At 35.4% G+C, this 18740-nt stretch overlaps 1 protein-coding gene across 2 annotated transcripts; it reads right to left on the bottom strand.

The window, feature by feature from the left end:
- Positions 1-230: 230 nt before the first annotated feature.
- LOC149791617 (uncharacterized) lies at positions 231-18452 on the bottom strand. Of its 2 annotated transcripts, none has more exons than XM_089970174.1 (4): positions 18370-18452; positions 17681-17996; positions 14782-14931; positions 231-6346 (listed from the first exon to the last, which is right to left on the bottom strand). In XM_089970174.1, exons 2-4 carry the CDS (start codon positions 17916-17918, stop codon positions 6147-6149), a joined length of 588 nt encoding a protein of 195 aa, XP_089826300.1. In that variant the 5' UTR covers positions 17919-17996; positions 18370-18452; the 3' UTR covers positions 231-6146. The 2 variants fall into 2 exon arrangements, with proteins under 2 accessions (XP_089826300.1, XP_089826299.1); XM_089970173.1 differs by having other exon boundaries at positions 18249-18375.
- Positions 18453-18740: the final 288 nt, after the last annotated feature.

Raw genomic sequence — 18740 nt, forward strand, 5'->3', positions numbered from 1 at the left:
TCCATTCTGTTGTCAAGAAGAATTTACCTGTAAAATCTGGCAAAAGTAGAGCCTAATTTACCATGTGGAAAAGAAAATATTAAGGGACACTGAAATTGACTGAGTTAAGATATGCCCTGCTAAAAGACGGGCAAATAAAAACAGCTTGAACTAAAATCTCCCATTTAAGAGAGAACGAGATCAAGAAAGATGTATGAAAAAGAGACTAAGTTTGGAATCAAAGACAAAACTTTCTCAAAAAAACTCTTTCTTTATAATATAAAATTGAACTGGCTTCATATTTTCAGTAAAATCGAATGTATTTAATTCAATGCACTCTACTGGATTATACAAAATATATAGAATAACAAAGTACATATAATACAGTAATAATCATATAATATACAAATATAATGTACATATACAATGAGATATATTTTCTTCATCTGTAGAGAATTGTAAAAAAACAATAAAAGTAGTCTGCAGACTGTCATTGAGAATCCCTTTGTCAAGTAATATCCATTTCAAAATATAAAAAAGGAATACAAATAAAATTAAGATAGATACTGTACATGTATTGTATGAAATCTCTGTGACCTATCCACTGTAACTTGGTCTACTGTACTGCTAATCTGGAGAGGGAAGTGGGAAAATGATTATGTCCAAACTTTTGTTAAAAATAATTCTATCCCAATCTTTTTTGGAAAATATTTTGGGCCCACTCGTTTCTGGAAAAGGCTGAGCAAGAACTGTTGTATATGAAAAAGGTTTTTTGTTAAAAGAATGCAAATCAAGTAAAACATAATTCATTAAAGTGCCAGGAAGATAATGACGTAGGAGTCAATATAATGCAATGGTAAGAGGCCCGCTTTGCACCTCCGCTGTCTGATGTACAAGGTCAGCCATTCAAGATATTTGGCTTCCTCAAAGTTCAATGTTTCGTTAACACCACCTCTATCAAACAATCGAAAGCAAAGAGCGTAAGTTGTTAAAACTTGCATGCAACTCAGGAAAAATAAATAATATTTAAAGAAAATGATAAATTTAGGACTGAAATGGTTACTTATCTGTATACTATGTATGCACAATGAGATTCTTAATGTTGTCCTAATAATAGCACAGACTTCCAATGTATTCAAAATGAGATTTGTACCAAATATATGACTAGTAGCTGGTAAAAAACCCATTAAAAAAGCAATACCATGTGATTCCCAAATCTGCCCTCATAATAAAATAGACTTCTAATGTATTAAAATGAAGCTCTGTATAAAATATTGGACTATTAATTAATATTAAATTCCTCAACAAAAAAAAGCACAAAATTTTCAAATAAATTTTTTCCTGAGTGATTGGAACAGTTTATCTGTTTACCGTGTATTTAAAGACAATTTTGTGCATCATAAATACACATTTATATTTACATGTATGTATGCTGAGAAGATACCAGAAGCATGATTTTTGTACTTATTAAAAATATTCCCTATTTGCCATAAACTTCATGCATCTTTGTTCTGCAATATATCTGCTCTTCAGCTTAAACATTTTCAACCAAAACACAGGATATATATCCAGTTATCAAGTTTAAGCTGCGTGATATAATGATACAACAGTGTAGACCAGACTCTACGCTATTTAAACCCCTATCGTGATCTGAGTTTAAATAAAAGTATATCATTGCTAAAAATTTAATGAAAATTATTATATTCATTAAAAATCTCTTAAATTTTCAAACAACCTTCTGAAAAACTCTAAGAAGCTTCCACTCAAACATGAGTGACCACTGCAAAGCCAATACCATGGCATCTAAGTAGTAAAAAATCTGTGCATGCTGAAGCAAGCAGAGTTATGGGTCATGGGTCAGAGTTATGGGTCTTGGGTCAGAGTTATGGGTCATGGGTCAGAGTTATGGGTCACACTCTTTCTCCAGTGTCATACAGAACCATAAGCAATCATGTATGAAAATCTGTTGTTTCCTTTAAGTCACCTTTTCTCAAATACAGACTCATCCAGGAACCCAGCATGCATCTGGGTGAAGGAAGTCATGATCACCAAGAAGCATGCTGGGAATGATGCAGAATTAACATTATCAAAGACCCCAAGCAGAAATAGATATGTTAGTCTGGAATTTTCATACACAATTTTAATTATAAAATATACTGAAAAATGGCTGAGTCTATTTCATTCAATTTTTACAATTTTTAGCAATACTGTGTTTTTATTTAGCTGGATTTATATAAGGGGGCAAGTTGTAGAGGGTCTCAAAGGAAAATATAAGATACTTGAACATTTATACCAATTTTGCAAAATGTAGCATCTCTTGCATAAAAATACTGATAAAACATAGTGAAAATAAAAAGTCTGTATCAAGCTACAAAATATATATTTCAACAATACGCCCATGTGTTAGTCTACACAAAATAATTAAAAACAGAGTATGAACTGTAGTGAAATATAAAAGTCAATGTTGAACAATAGAAAAAAATTACAAATCTACATCAATACCAGCATTAAATTTAAATATCTTCTATGATCAAAATACAAGAAAGTCATATACATGTAATATTAAAGAATTGGAAGCATACAATTAATGGCTATTGCAAGATGTGTGTATTAACCTTACTCACATCATATCTTGGGAGAGTATATATTTCATTTTCATTTTAGTTTTCTTCATATAATTTTAAGATAGATTATGGATCAGTAATCTACCTGTTTATCTTGGCTGCACTCCAAGTCATCTGTATCGATCAATGCAAAATGACTACCACTGTTTTCGAAAAGTATGCAGGCGAAATTTGACCTTCCTTTTATGTAACATGCTCACTTTCAAGCATATTCATGGCTGCCGAGTTCATGTGAAGCCAAATATGTCTCAGTCTTCCGTGTTAGTTTATGTATACAGGTGTTATATATAGATGTAAAGACGATGTTTATATCTCACCATTACAATAATGCAAAGGCACCTTATGGAATTAAGTATGTATATATTACTGATTTCCTGTTGAATTTGGAATATATATATATATATATATATATATATATATATATATATATATATATATATATATATATATATATATATAGTGAGGTAGTAAAAGCAGAGTTGATGATTTTCATGCAATGTCCTGAAAAGGTTCATTGATAAAATAACCTAATATGACACATTATTTTATTTTGTTATGTGAGGCATGGCAAAAGACTAGTAGTTTTATTTAAGACAGACCATGATTAGCTGAAAAGTAATGCAAAATGTGCTTGTCCATTGAAAGATTCTTCCGCCGTACAAGATAAGTGGAAGATAAGGTTCACATATAATTATCAGTGCATATATCTTACCATATAACATAAAAAACCATAAAATACGTACATAACTTACTTAACAAAAATTTCAAATACAAAAACTGTGTACGAGACCTGGATAACATGTTTAAGCATTTATCCATTAAAATGTGATTCACAAGTGCTAACTTTTTTGTATTTATTGATAGCTGATAGTGAAAGGTAACCTGATACAAGAAAGTTTTGATATATATACACAAATCAATCAGATTTAGTAGCAAACTGTATTGCAATATGGAAAGTCAAGTCCAATTGCAAAAGAATATTGACCCTGATCTGCAATCAAATAATGTTCCTCTTTGTTTGCCTGATTACTGCATAGACCCAGCTCTGCTGGAGCATTATATTCTGGCAGATCTTATACTTAAAAGCGAACATATACAGTACGTCATTTTTCCAGCACCATCAGTCCAAAATTAGAATTATCATTTTATGTAAAATGTTTATAATTATTGTGTCCTGAAGAAATTTCTATCATTATTTGTTAAGATGATTAAAAAACATGTACTGAAAACAACAGATAATAGAAAATTATAAAAAATATTATTTCATTTGGGATAGGAAAGTTAGCAGATGAAAAGATGCAGAATCTGAAAATTATGAAAAGAGTCAGAATCTGAAAATATTCAATCAGACGAAAATGAAAATATTAACTTTCACAATGTGTTTCAATCACAAGTACATACATGTATATGTGCTTATTTTTACTGCAAAAATTCTAGACACCTTGTGTGCACTTACTTTCATTATTCCTTTACTATCTTTGCTTTATAGTACCATAATAATAATAATAATCTAAGGTATTTAATGAATTTATCATGCACAAGGAAAAAAATGTCTCTTACCTAATGCCGTTTTCATATCATGGACTTTAAAATGACAACAATTTTACCATGTTCTCCTGCATTTTATGACACATTCACAGATTAAAGTTATCTTATTGAACACTTAATTGTCATTTGACAAACGTATCACGTTATGCAATAAAATGTCCATAATATAACCAGGAGGAATACATTCCCATCAACTTTCCTATAGTTTTGTGTAATAAGCCATTTGGAGTTTTCCCATTTTTGATAAAAACTTAAACCAGCTAAATATCATATATATTTAGTCAACAGTTTTAATTTGCCACTGTGACTGTTCATAAAGTAGACTCCAAAAATCTTGCAAACAGTACAGTGATCTCATAAACTTGAGCACTCGATTACAGTTCTTTTCCTCTTCTATATTTTGGAAGTAGTTCTTCTTGAATACAACATGTTTGTAAGTTCCAAAAGATTTTTATAACTTTTTCATATTCATTTAACATTTATGGTTTAAATTGATAAAGCCCACTGTACACATTGTTCACTGGGCAATAGACTGGTTCTCTACTTAATTCTCTCAAGGAATATAATAAATCTTCACGACATGTTTCAAAATTGAAGAAACCAGTTTGTTTTCTCTGAAATTTGTCATATACAAACAAAACACACAAGGAAAGTACATGATATGTGTCCTCTCTCAAATTTTTAAGCACTAAGCATGTATCGTCCTTTCTATAATTTCTCACACATATCTAAAATGGGCCTAACGTAGTTTTCATTTCTTTATTTTATTTTGATCAATTTATTAGAAGCACAATCCATATACAAGTGAGCATAATACATAAATTTAATGTATAAAATTATAATGATCACACCAAAAGCATAACGGTTGGCATGTACAAATGTGTGAAATCGATTTCTAACAAACAGGATTACATTAATCTTGTACGAAGTTCAATTCTTATCATTACCAATGGTTATAAATAAGAATGAATCTCATGAAATAACACAACTATATATCCACTGTTGCTTACAAATACTATTAACGCAGACAAGGAGACATAAATACAAAAATAGTTCTTTCCTGGTGTTGTCAACTACAAGCATCTACTTTTCTATGTGACAGGATGAATTTATAACCAATCTAAAAGGCTTCTTACAAAGGCTTGGCAAATTTTTTAAAATTAAATTACAACAAAAGTACAAAGACAGAAAAATCTAAAAGGTTCCATTAAGAAATATAAAAAGACTTTCTTTAACATATTTTCTCAATTTTACGAGAAAAACAGAGATAAAAGTCTCTTCTTTTCATCTACATTGAAACCCATGCATTTCTATATGACACCCAATGGATTATAAAGTATCCCCTATGGACAGGTGTCCTTCAGAGATGAAAAATTTAAGTTAACTTAAAGAGGTTTGTAAACATTGTTCTCAATGAGTAGATGTCCATAATATGAAACTGTTCATTATGGCAGGTTACTGGAGTAAGAAGAAGCCGTATACTTAAACATACTTGTGTACAAAGTTCAACAGCAAACTACACAGACCCAGATCTACTGTCACAAAATGCACCAGCAGATCTGGGTTTATGCAGTTCTTTTAAGTAATCAATAGAAAAACCAACAAAGACTCTGATCTGCCTGTTTAAAATTGGACTTGATATATAAGCATGTATATACGGTAAGTAAAACCACAGTAAATGGGAATCTACTCTGTTTAACCCATGATAGACCATTGCCCGCTAATAGTCCACCCTCCATTTATACAAAATGTTGGCATTTATATACTAGATATATTAGTGTCTGATTACAAGCCCAAACCTACTTACAGACAGACTGGTTAGGTTGACTTCTGGGTGATAGTACAACTGTTTTTTTGTAAATAAATGTTTATTTGACTTTTAAATTTGTAGTTTGTAAAAACCACATAATACCAGAAAAATGGAAATAACTGTGAATTAAGTGTTGGAAAAAACCCAATTCTGTGGCAAGAAGTCCTCTGAGTTCTAATTCATTCCTAAAAGGTTCTATCTTGATGCATCTGTCGAATACCAATCCCACTGAAGACTGAAGACACTATACACAAACTGCTAGATACTGCACACAAAGCAAGGCTATAGGAGACCGTTGATCTGTACTGGAGATTGCTTTTGTAGTGAATTGTATTCTCATCTATTGTGACACCATACACAATAACTCCAATAATTCCAAAGAGACCTGCAATAACAAGAACCATAAAGTACAATCACAAATAATAACCATAGGGCTAAGAAAATTTCACAGCCCAACTTACAGGTTGGGTTAATAGAAATTGTTCCAGTGGCTTGTCTAGTAAAAAGTTAGTTGTTTTCTCATTTGAAGTTGTTGCTTTCACAACTAAATTACATTAGTAAGTGTGAGTACATTCAAAAGAAGGTATTAATAGGCTGGGTTCTTAAGGACACCAGGATACATGTTTTTGATGACACATTTCTTTAGCAAAATGGCTATGTATGAACCTGTGGGAGAAATCCCGATCTTCAATAGCCTGTGGACTGCAACAAAGTATACAAGTCATGGTCAAGTGTGCCTCCCTGAGACGTGTGGTCAAGTGTGCCTCCCTAAGATGTGTGGTCAAGTCCTGGTCAAGTGTGAATAATCAACACCTCTATAACATTAAGAAGGTTACAGTCAATGTAAAATTATTGACTGACAAATCTATGATAATACACAATTTTCCATAACTGACATTAAGTCACAGTCCTGCTAAACAATATGAACCTATTTACTGCTACTCACCTACATTTCAAGCATATTTAAATAGTTCCATTACGGCAATTTAATGTGTTGTAAAACTGAGTCAGCATCACAATGGAAGGTTATACAGACTAGGAAATGAAAGTTTCATGTTCTTCAAGGCTCAATCTCATGATGAACCGCTCCTGTGGCCCTAGTGGTTAGAGCACCTGCCTTTGATGTGGGAGGTCACTGGGTTCGAACCCTGGCTCAACCATACCAAAGACTTATAAAAATGGTACTGGCAGCTGCCTCACTTGACACTCAGCATTAAGAGGTTAGCGTTAGGACTGGTCAGCCTGGTGTCAGGATAATGTGACTGGGTGGGACATGATGCTACATGTCTGCAGCATGATGCCCCAGGTCTAGACATCACTATAAACTGCCACACTGTGAAATGATTGAAATATTCATTAAAATCCAAATCACACACACATACACTCTCTCTCATGATGTCTGGACTCTGCATTCACACTCTGGTGTATAATGCAAGGCAACAACTGAGCATGAACTGTCAGTTGATGTAACAAGAAAGAACTGTCATATGATGTAACAAGAAAACTGATGTAACAAGAAAACTGTCAGTTGATGTAACAGGAAAGAACTGTCAGATGATGTAACAAGAAAAAAGTCAGATGATGTAACAAGAAAGAACTATCAGTTGATGTAACAAGAACTGTCAGATGATGTAACAAGAAATAAGTCACATGATGTAACAAGAAAGAACTGTCAGATGATGTAACAAGAACTGTCAGATGATGTAACAATAACTGTCAGTTGATACAACTACAAAGAAATGTCAGAAGATGTAAAGAAAAAGAAATGCCAGAAGATATAAATAGAAAGAACTGTCAGTAGGTGTAGAGAAAAGAATTCTCAGATTATGTAACAAGAAATGACTATCAGAAAATGCAAAAATAAAGAACTGTCAGAAAATGTAAATAGAATGAAGTGTCAGAAATTACAAATAAAAAGAGCTGTCACAAAATGTAAATAGAATGAACTGTCAGAAAATGTAAATAGAAAGAACTGTAAAAAATATAAATAGAAAGAACTGTAAAAAATATAAATAGAAAGAACTGTTAAAAGATGCACACAGAATGCAAAAGATGCAAATAGAAAGAACAGTCAGAAAATGAAAATAAAAAACTTTCTGAAAATGTAAATAGAATTGTCAGAAGACACAATTAGAAAGAACTGTTAGAAGATAAAAATAGAAAGAACTGTTAGAAGATGCAAATGGAAAGAACTATCAGATAACAAAAATAAAAAAACTCAGAAAATGTAAATAGAAAGAATTGTCAGAAGACACAAATAGAAAGAACTGTCAGAAGATGCAAACAGAAAGAACTGTCAGAAGATTTAAACAGAAAGAAGTGTCAGAAAATTTAACTAGAAAGAACTATCAGAAGACACAAATGGAAAGAACTGTCAGAATACACAAATAGAAAGAACTGTCAGAAGATGCAAATAGAAAGGACTGTCAGAAGATACAAACAGAAAGAACTGTCAGAAGATGCAAACAGAAATAACTGTCAGAAGATGCAAATAGAAGGAACTGTCAGAAGACAAAAACAGAAAGAACTGTCAGAAGATGCAAATAGAAAGAACTGTCAAAAGATGCAAAGAGAAAGAACTGTCAGAAGATGCAAATAGAAAGAACTGTCAAAAGACACAAATAGAAAGAACTGTCAGAAGATGCAAAGAGAAAGAACTGTCAAAAGATTTAAATACAGAAGGAACTGTAAGAAAATGTAAATAGAATTGTCAGAAGATGTAAATAGAAAGAATTGTCAAAAGATGTAAACAGAAAAAACTCTTTTATAATGGCTCCACCAACTTGTAAGGGCATGTTTTTCATTAAGACAGTTATGTTCTACACAAAACTGCTCTTTTTACAAACAGGCATGTAACATTATTCATTAAAATGTAAGGGGTGGGTGGGAACTAATGTTAATAATGCTTTATTTACCTGTTTCTATTGCAAAGTTGATCCTTTTATGGGCGGAAAAAATACCCTGGATGTATCATGAAAGTGAAGATACAATTAAACCTGCCTTAAAGGTCATGTCTATTAAACAATCACCTGGCTTAAACAAATACCTTTTCAGGTCATTAAAATACTTGTATTTTAAAAAAATGCTAAGCGGCCATCTCAGAGACTTCACTTGATTTTCAGATTAAGAGCCAAGGATTCCTGGATCCAAAAATGGTGAGTCCCAAGGAAACTCCCAGGAGTAACCAGTCAAATCACACTCACAGCCCCAGGGTAAGAACTGAACATTCTGTGCTATATAATTTATGGAAAATACAGAATTTAACACAATTTGTTACATTTTTTAAATAAATAAAAAAATATAGGGTTTTAATGTTGTACTGAAAACAGAGAGATTTTCTGTATTTACATTGGAGAGGTGGATACAAGATCAAACAAAGCTCATCTGTATTAATGGTGGTGTTGCAATAGGTTGAGTCAGAAATCCAGGCAATTTGTTTTCATATCAGGGCGTTTTGCAGACTTTGTTACACAGAATATACACGACCCAGATTATTCGCATTCTAGCTGGAACTACACACCAGTTCTACCATTAACAAATTAAGAAAAGAGTTAGTTTTTTTAAACTCTGCATATCAGGTACATGCAGTGCTTATATCTCTGATATCATTCTCTTTCTTTCTAGCCATGGGAATCTGGCAACTTAATCTGACCTCCAATGTCTGACCTTTGACCATCATTTACCTAATCAACCTTGTTCTGAAGATGTATGCAAGACTTCTCTCATCTAAATAATTAGTAATATATATATCACTGTTTACCTGATGAAGACTGATTGATTATTAGTACTCAATTCACTTAAGCCTAATGCCAAAAAGCTGAAATTTTATGATTGAAACAGAAATCATTGGACATTATTAAATGAAAAGCCAATGTACAACTCAACCAAAAAGACAATAAAGACTTCAAGAAAGCGATAACAACAAAGACGCCATTAAAGATAGCAGTAAATATTTTATCGACATGAAGTCACATAACTTCCAACAATTCTTGATAATCTCCTGGCATTCAAGTGTTGCTCTGCTGGGGAACTATGCGATGCGATTAGAAACACTAACGAGGATGATTGCATGGCAGGGTGGTTGGGAGGGCTTAAGTAATGTGATTGGGTATGTATTCTCGGAGAAACATAATTTACCTAAAAATTTGCCATCTCCTTCAAATACATTCCCCAATCACATTACATTAGGAGAACAGGAATAGGAAGGAATGCTGAGCATCTGAACTCTACCTTGGGTATCCTTCTAAGGAATGATACCTGGATTCCCTATGCGAACAATATCCCGTTCTCCAAATTACATATGCAATACAGCCAAGGGTCACTTGATCTGTGACCCCATCATATGATTAAGAAGATAATTATTTAAATCTTACTTACAAAATTTCACTGGCGAATCGAGCAAAGCTGATAGGCTGTGTTGATTGTCTTAATTGGGACTGGTGGCCATCTGTGCTGCTGCCACTGGACCCATCAAAGTTTGCCTTGTGAAGCTAAATCTCTGAGAAAAAATCTCGAGAACGTTGACAGCATGCCAGCCAATGGCTTCTATTACATCTTGGGTAAAAAACATATGCTGAAACACGAGGCTCACAGAGAATGATCTAATCTCATGAGCACTAATCTTCTTGAGGTGACTCTGATCTTGTGAGTCCTCAGAGTACATCAAGCATATAATCCATTTTGAACCACAAAGCAAGGGCTTGGGGGGTTATATCCTTTTTTCCAGCTTTTGATGGAGGAAAGAGGCACGTACATGTGCCACAACTTGTATGTGCATTTCAAATAGAGCTAGACTGCATGATCAGGATTGTGCATGGCTGCTGCTCTTGACCCGTCTATGGAAGGAAGCAAGTGAATGACAACTCTCTGATGACCGACAGATGGTAACCTATTTTTGGCTACAAAGCCTGGTTGTGTCAAGAGGACCACTGAATCATTCAATCTGAACTGAAGATAGTTTGGGTCGACAGAATGGGCACATAGCTCACTTACACTGAATGCTGAAGCTAAAGCTATCAGGAAACATGATCTGTATTATAGTAACTTTAGCAATGTGTGAGCTAAAAGCCATTCAAACTGAGCCAATTTAAAACCCAGGACAGATTCCATTTGGAAACAGGGTGAGGGATTTTGGTTGAATAAGATCCAAAAGATCTTTATCATGTCCAATATCACATCTTCCATGATACTGGAACATGTCCAAGATTATGGAGTGGTAGCCTTTGATAGTAACTGGAGCCGACTGTTTCTCCTTGAAAAAGAGCCAGAGAATGAAGTCGGTCAGTTAAGGGATTGAGGCACCCACACGGATGATGCTAATGAGATGACACCAGTCTTTGAAACCATGCCCCTTTCCCTTGTAAGCCATCAGAATAGAGGGCCTTCTTGCTCTTGAGATTCTCTACACAATCGAAGGTTTGAATTGTTTGACTTGCAAGGCTGTCTGGACATGAGCCAGGCGTGAAGAAGATGGTCTGAGTGGCCTGAATCTTCCTGGGCAGATCTATTACTAGATCAAGTAGATCAGTAACCCAGGGCTTGTCCCATCTGAGAGGGGCTATCAGAATCCTCTTGCATTTCTGACCCCATGACTTATGGATTACTTTTGGCTCCAAGACCATGGGAGGGGAGGCAAATGTTGACAACCCTTTCTAACTGACTGACAGGGCAACCATGCTTCTGGGTCTGAATTGGTGAGACAAAGGTAGGAAGCTTGCGAATGCACTTTGTCACAAAAGATCAATCATTGGACGCCCCCAGAATACACAGACAGAGGTGTCAATAGGATTTTAAAACTAGAAGTCCAGGACTCCCATTTTGGTAAAAATAGGAGTCCCACCAGCAAACATTGCAGTCATCACCCAGAAAATATTGAACTTTGCAGATTAGAACTCTTGGTTGCCATTGAGTTAGTTTCCACATTCTTTATAACAATGACATGTACAACCATGTCGGCCTATACTGCTCGTCAGGTAATTCTGTACAACGATAAATAATATATGTAAATACTGGCTCCATGACCTTCTTGAACTTGTAACCCCAAAAAACAATCTTTTAGAATCATACAAATAAATACATTAATTAAATGATAGAATTGTTTACCTTAGAACAATGCTGTATCTTAATCCAAGTTTCTAATTTTGCAAAATGTTGGCACACACCTACTTTATCATCTGCTATCCAATTTGTTAACTTGCATCTCTGACGGATTCTCAAGAAATTCCCAGGTGAATAGTCTGTTTCTAAATTCTTTAGTAATTTTTTCCCACATAAATGAGACATTGAAAACACATTACATCCTATTCATTGTTGTTTCTCTTCAACATAATAGCATATTTTTTTTTAAATAATAAACTTTTGCTAATTTTTTTACAAGATCAGTTTAGTTTATTTAATAGCTTTTGCAATTTAGTGACATTGTTAAATTGAATTCTGTAAAACCAGCTATAAACATGACCTAGTTCATTGGCCGAAATTCTGACAGGGAGTCCAAAGTAATGTACTTCAATTCCATAGCTAGATGCATATACATTATATCTTTTCAAAGCCATGTGCAGAATACGCCAACATATCTCGAGTCATGAAAACATAGGGGTGGTATCCCTTTTGTCCAAATTAATATTATTTTGAACAGAATATTCTGGTGACAATTGCCACTTTTCAACTGGCAAGTATTGCAGAATTTTATTTTCATAAATCAGTTAAATTCGGTATGCACTTTGTGCCAATATTGGTGACAGAAACCTTTGATGCGGAGAATAGTCTGACAGTGGTTTAACTCTTGTTTGTCCTTCAGGGTGATACTGAATTATGTCAATCCAAGAAATGGTCTTATTCCAAACACTAAGCCAGGCATCACTCACTTTCTTACACTTGGCTAATGTCCCATCCAAATTATCAGTTCTAGCAACTTTAGCACTTTTCTGAATCTCACGAAAATCTCTGTCAAACAACATTTTGTCCAAGTCTTGATGTGTCTTGATTTTGAGGTCGCATGCAATATTTATTTGGCTAAAATCTGAAATGAACACAATAATGGAAGCTTAAGTTCTGATGTACTCTTATAATAACCACATGTACATCTCTGGGTTTTTCTGCCTCTGAATTCAGTCATTGTAAATATCAGCACATTTTCCCACCCAAGCTGCTAGTCAAAGTCTTTGAACTTGCTGCCTAAGCTAGTGCATCATGTTCTTTTGATGTACTCTTATAAATACAGCAGACACATCTGGGGGTATTTTAAACCACTGAATTCTGTCACTGTAAATATCAGCACAGCTAAAATGATCAATTAATCAACACATCCTCCTACTCAGTTGGTGGCTGAAGTAGGACAGGCAAGTCTTTGAATTTGTCCTCTAGCTATCTGCATGCATAAGGAGGACATGGGTGACATTCTACGTCCCAGATCAAAAATTTGCATCCAAATATGTGTAATTAAGCGTTTCTGAGACCTCTGACAGACCTGAGTAAAGACCAATTGATGGAGACCATTCTGTGTGAAGGACATGGCCTCTCCTGGATAGATTGTCAACAATGACACCAAGTCTGCCAGATATGTGATTTAAATCACACTGATATGGAGATTGTCACACAAACATACTAACTGCCCAAATAAGCACACACATACTGGGTGGTGTCGTGCCCCCTTTTCTGACGTAGGTCAACACCACCAAGTAGTCGGCCACAATGAGGACCATCTGCCAAAGAGTAGAACCTTCCAGAAGTAAAATGCATTGATAACAGTCTTCATTTCTAAAGGGTGGTTGCGTAAAGGCCGCTAACCTGGCTCCTACATGCTGCTGATGGTAGTGAAGTCCCCTAGCAGGTGGGCACACCAACCGTATGTACTGGCGTCGGTACATACCATTATTTCCACTCTGGGATTCTCCAGTGGTCAGCCAACCTGGCTTTGTGCCACTGAAACAGGAATGATCATGTCTCGGGCATGATCGTGACTGATTGATTGAAGGGACTTGAAATGGGGTGCCATTGTGCTAGCAACTTCATTTGTAATGGGCGCCTAAAAAGATGGCAGAGAGGGATCAAGTCCACTGCCGCACTTAATAATCACAGTAGTTGCAAGAACTCTCTTGCTGAAATCCAAGTCATGTCGGAAAATGAGTTGACAAATTCAACAATCCTGACTATGCAAACACGAGGAGTCGTACCAGAATCAGGTTGGTGCTAAACTCCATACCCAGACAGATCAAATTTTTGGATGGACAGAGGTCAGACTTTTTCCAGTTCACTAGAAAGCATACATGATCTAAATATGAGTTAAGATTGTTTCTGAATTGGAGTCAGTGTGTGATTTGGATTTTTAACGTAGCTTAAAAAATTTTCAGTAATATCGCTATGATGTCTGCTGTGTGGCAGTTTATAGTGATGTCTAGCACTGGGGCATCAAGCAAGGCAGCTGTTAGTACCATTTTTATATCTGTGGTATGACTTGGCCGAGGTTTGAACCTGCAACCGCCCGCATCCAAGGTGGAAGCTCTAATCACTAGGCACCCGGAGCGGTCTAGTTTATCAGGAGTAATCAGCAGAGCAAACAACACCGACCCTGATCTGAAAATGCATTATGCAACAGCAGATCAGGGTCTTTGTTGTTTGCAGTTTGACATGACTTATAAGTGAGTATATATGGTACTTTCAATCACAGTTTTACTTTCTAACCGAAATTTCATCATCCAAATGACTGATTCCCTAAGCAAAATCTATGGCCTCTAACAGGTCCCTAAGCCCCTAATGGGTCCAGAAAACTGATGTCTTACTGTGTGTGTGTCTCTATCTTTATTAATATTTTCCAAACCATACCTCCTGCAAATGCGGTTGCCACTGCTGATATCATAAGAAGTGTTCGGCATTTCTGTACTTTAAGGAATATTACCAAACCGGTCACCACAACGGACACTGAACCACATAAGATGGCCAGGATTTCCAAGGCTCTGGTTGCCTGAAGAAAAGCTGAAAAATAAATAAATTTTGTTTTAACCACAGTTAAAAATAAGCAAAAGTCAAAAATTTTAAGAGACCATCTGTCCCAAGAGACAACAATTTTCTTGCACATTTGATAAAAGAAAACTCTGTAAAACTGGCCACCTCTAATAACTGTTCACATTATGTGATTTTCATAAGTCATCTGCTAAAACAGGACCCTCTCTTGCTGTTCACATGGTATGTTCAACAAAGAAACAATCGTTAAATTCACATGATTGTTGTTGTTTTGGGTTTAATGCCATTTATCTGCATAAGATAGGCTATACATGGCAACCAGAACAACCCAGTATAAACCAGCAATCCAAGGGAAGCTACTGGCAGCTTTCTCACATACCCACACTGGCCTAGCCTGAGACTCAAACCACGATGGACAGGTGATATGGCAGTGATCGGTAAAGACAAGTGCTTAAGACCACTCTGCCACTCTGGGCCGCAATTCACAAGGTAGACAAATATCAGGTAGAAACTCAAGACTGTAAAGAAATCTAAATCTCTTCATTATCTTTTAAAATTTTCTGAATAATTATAAACTTAATGATTACTTTAGTTAATGCAAATACAAGTAATGAATCATTTTCCACCAAAATCAAAGGGAATAAATTACATCTGCCAGATGAGCTCTTTTATAATGGGAATCCTTGCTTCATGGGCCTTCCATCCCAAGTCAATGAATCTCTGTACATGTATTCCAAAATTTGGCCCACAGTGTCTTATAAACTGGACTCTTTAAGTTTTGGGGGAAACATGGCCCATGACTATGCTTTTGAAAATGCTTATAAACCCTTATAGAAGTAGACCTATCATATATAAAAAAATACATTAATGGAACATAATTTGCTTTCTTGCCATCTGAAATATTGGTTCACTACCACCCAATTCATTGTACATTTTAGCACAAAGGAGGCAATAATTCTAAGCCTGCCCAGCCAGGACTAGACTTGTCTCTAATTCAATTAATTTTTTTATATACATGTAAAAACTAAGATATAATAAATAAAAATGTATTTGCCCAACAATAATTTCTAGCAGGCAAGATAGCTGGGAAAGAAATATGCTGATAATCTGCACCTTTTATGTTTTCTTCTGGCTGTGTGTCTGTACCTTTTAGCATAGTAATATTAGAAATGTGTAAACATCAGCAATGTGACCTGATGAAATCACATCTTTAGATAAGTTGTTGTTGTTGTAGGGTTTAGCACCATTTTTCAGCACACGATAGACTATACATGGCGGCCAGTATTAATGATGGAGGAAGAACCCGAGAAAATCCCAGAAAGAACCACTGACCCACGAGAAGCTACTGGCAAGCTTACTCAGATACCCACATTGGCCAAATTGGATTAGATAAGATACCATGACTGGTAACTCTCCTTTCAAAGGTGACCACAGCTGCAGATTTATACCCCAAGATCGATATTTGTAATGGAATATACATTTCTGCCGACTTTTCTTATAATTTAAAACTTGTCACAGTTTCTTAACTTTCAACAGCTCTTCTCTGCATAATGTTTGTCAACTGATATGACAAAGTTAAGAATAGTGAAAAGGAAATACAAAAAAAAAATGCCTTCAGACGAACACATACTAGTTAAGAAAATACTATGTCAAAATTAACATATATTTAATGCAAAAAAAACTATTCTACAATTATTTCCCCAGTAAGTATTCTACAAAATGAAAGAACATAATTTACAATCAATAGAATTGGTCACATTATGTTGATACAGTGGAACCTGTCTTGAAAGACCACCACTTCTGCCAAAACAGTGGTCTCTCATGACAGATCATAACACTATATACTCAATAAATGTGTACATGGAGAACCTGGTCTCTCAAGACAGGCGGTCTCTCAAGACATGTTTTACTGTATATGTATTAGGATTGCTCAACTCATAAAAATATTACTTGTTGTGCCTCACTGAGTGTAATTAAAGGAGATTTAATCACTATAAAGGAACATAACTCATGTAGGATTAAAGAACATTTAATCAGGTTTGGATAGCTATATTCGACTGCTATACAAAAATACACTGAGTATGAATAAATTGTCACAACTTTTTAAACCTAAACTATAAATATTTCCTTGTTCTGCTTTGCTGACATAAATTTGGACTGTAAAATAATATTTTGGATTAGCTGGGTCATTAATTTCTAAAGTCTCATGACCATGATCTCCTTCCCTTAAGTATCTGAGCAATAACAGCACTGACAAACTCCCCCAGATAATGAACAATAATGTTTGAAGTCTTAGTTATCTGCAGAGTTGTCTTGCTTGATTTCTGTGTCGCTGGTATCATGCTAAAAATGATTTTTATTTATAAAATATGAATTTTCAGTGCATTTTCTTTAATGAGAGATCTGATAGTTCCTTTGTGCCACTTTGTAGGGCGTAGTGCTCCTTTGTGCCACTTTGTAGCGCATAGTGCTCCTTTGTGCCACTTTGTAGCATGTAGTGCTCCTTTGTGCCACTTTGTAGTGCGTAGTGCTCCTTTGTGCCACTTTGTAGTGCATAGTGCTCCTTTGTGCTCTTAGCAGTGTTTATCACAGGGGTCTCAACTCAAACCACCCTGAGGGCATTTTGGATGGCCCAAGGGCCATACCATCTTTGTTATCTCTCATGGCACCTTGTGGCGCCAATCATTTGGCGGGCCTCAGGATACGGCCTGAGAGAGAGAGAGAGAGAGAGAATGAGAATGTTACATCAAAAGGAAATTACCTTTAATTTCTGAATAACTGGTGCAATCAAACGTTATTAGGGTTCTACTTATACACTGTAGCCACAATCCAAAGTGACCATTTATGTATCCTGACCCAGTGATGTCTGATCTGTCCAGTTCATCGATATGCCAGTACGGTGTAGCAAGCCCCACGATGTGGATGACCCCTGCCACGATCAGGAGTACCAAAGCAATTAAAATAAAAACGGGGATTCCCTTCCACTGCCAGCTGTTCATGATTCTCAGGTATCTGATGTTTTTTGTTTTTAAACCCAGGTATGACTGTCCCTTTACCAGTTTCGGTGCTTAATATTTCTGTAAAAAAAATATATAAAAAAAATAATGTGATTGATATTAGATGCACGTGGTTAAAATCGTTAGCGTACAAGGGTTGTTGGACGTTTAGTTTTTAACAAAAGTTATTATATATTTAATTCCTACACGAGGTAAACATTTCAATGGGTACCCTAGCCTTAGCCTAACTGGTATTTATACGCAATTCGAATGAACGTGCACGGTTTTGTCGGTTATGTTTTGTTGAGGGCAATCAGCACATGTATATTCTACCTGATTCCTATATCATGGCTGGCATGAAGATGTACAACCTTGTTATAGTAAGAACACCGCGGAAAATAGCGTGAAAATTAAACACAAAGCGATGCCGATTTAATGTGTCACTGTACCTCACCTTTAGTTCATTTGTTAGTCATGCATTGTGGTCCGAGACATGTCATTCCGAATATACCTGCGTACGTCACATCCGTAAACTGTCCTAGATGTTTATAGCTCAATATTGTATTTCAAATGTCAAAGGGGCCCGAAAACAGCTTCAATTTATGAAATGGAAATTTCAATTGCGTTTGTGTAGGGGCGAGATTAAACAGTAATAAAAAAGTGATTTACATTGGTCACCGATTTTCGCTTGCATTACACAACAGGTGCTCAACGCGAGCTTGCTATTGAAAAAAGCAATAATCTGAAGTAAAAAAATCATACCGAGTGACACATTTACCGCAGATTACTCCCATGACCCGCTCTGACATAGGAACCTGTCTATCA

Source organism: Sinohyriopsis cumingii, chromosome 9 (assembly GCF_028554795.1).
Source record: "Sinohyriopsis cumingii isolate HCF-2022 chromosome 9, ASM2855479v2, whole genome shotgun sequence".
NCBI lineage: Eukaryota > Metazoa > Mollusca > Bivalvia > Unionida > Unionidae > Sinohyriopsis > Sinohyriopsis cumingii.

Excerpts from the sequence above, each read along its gene's own strand:
- LOC149791617 (XM_089970174.1), bottom strand. The coding sequence starts at position 17,918 with ATGAACAGCTGGCAGTGGAAGGGAATCCCCGTTTTTATTTTAATTGCT. Across the intron at positions 14,932-17,680 it reads CAGTTATTCAGAAATTAAAG|CTTTTCTTCAGGCAACCAGA; the intron begins GTAATTTCCTTT and ends TTTATTTTTCAG. Across the intron at positions 6,347-14,781 it reads GGCAACCGCATTTGCAGGAG|GTCTCTTTGGAATTATTGGA; the intron begins GTATGGTTTGGA and ends TTGTTATTGCAG.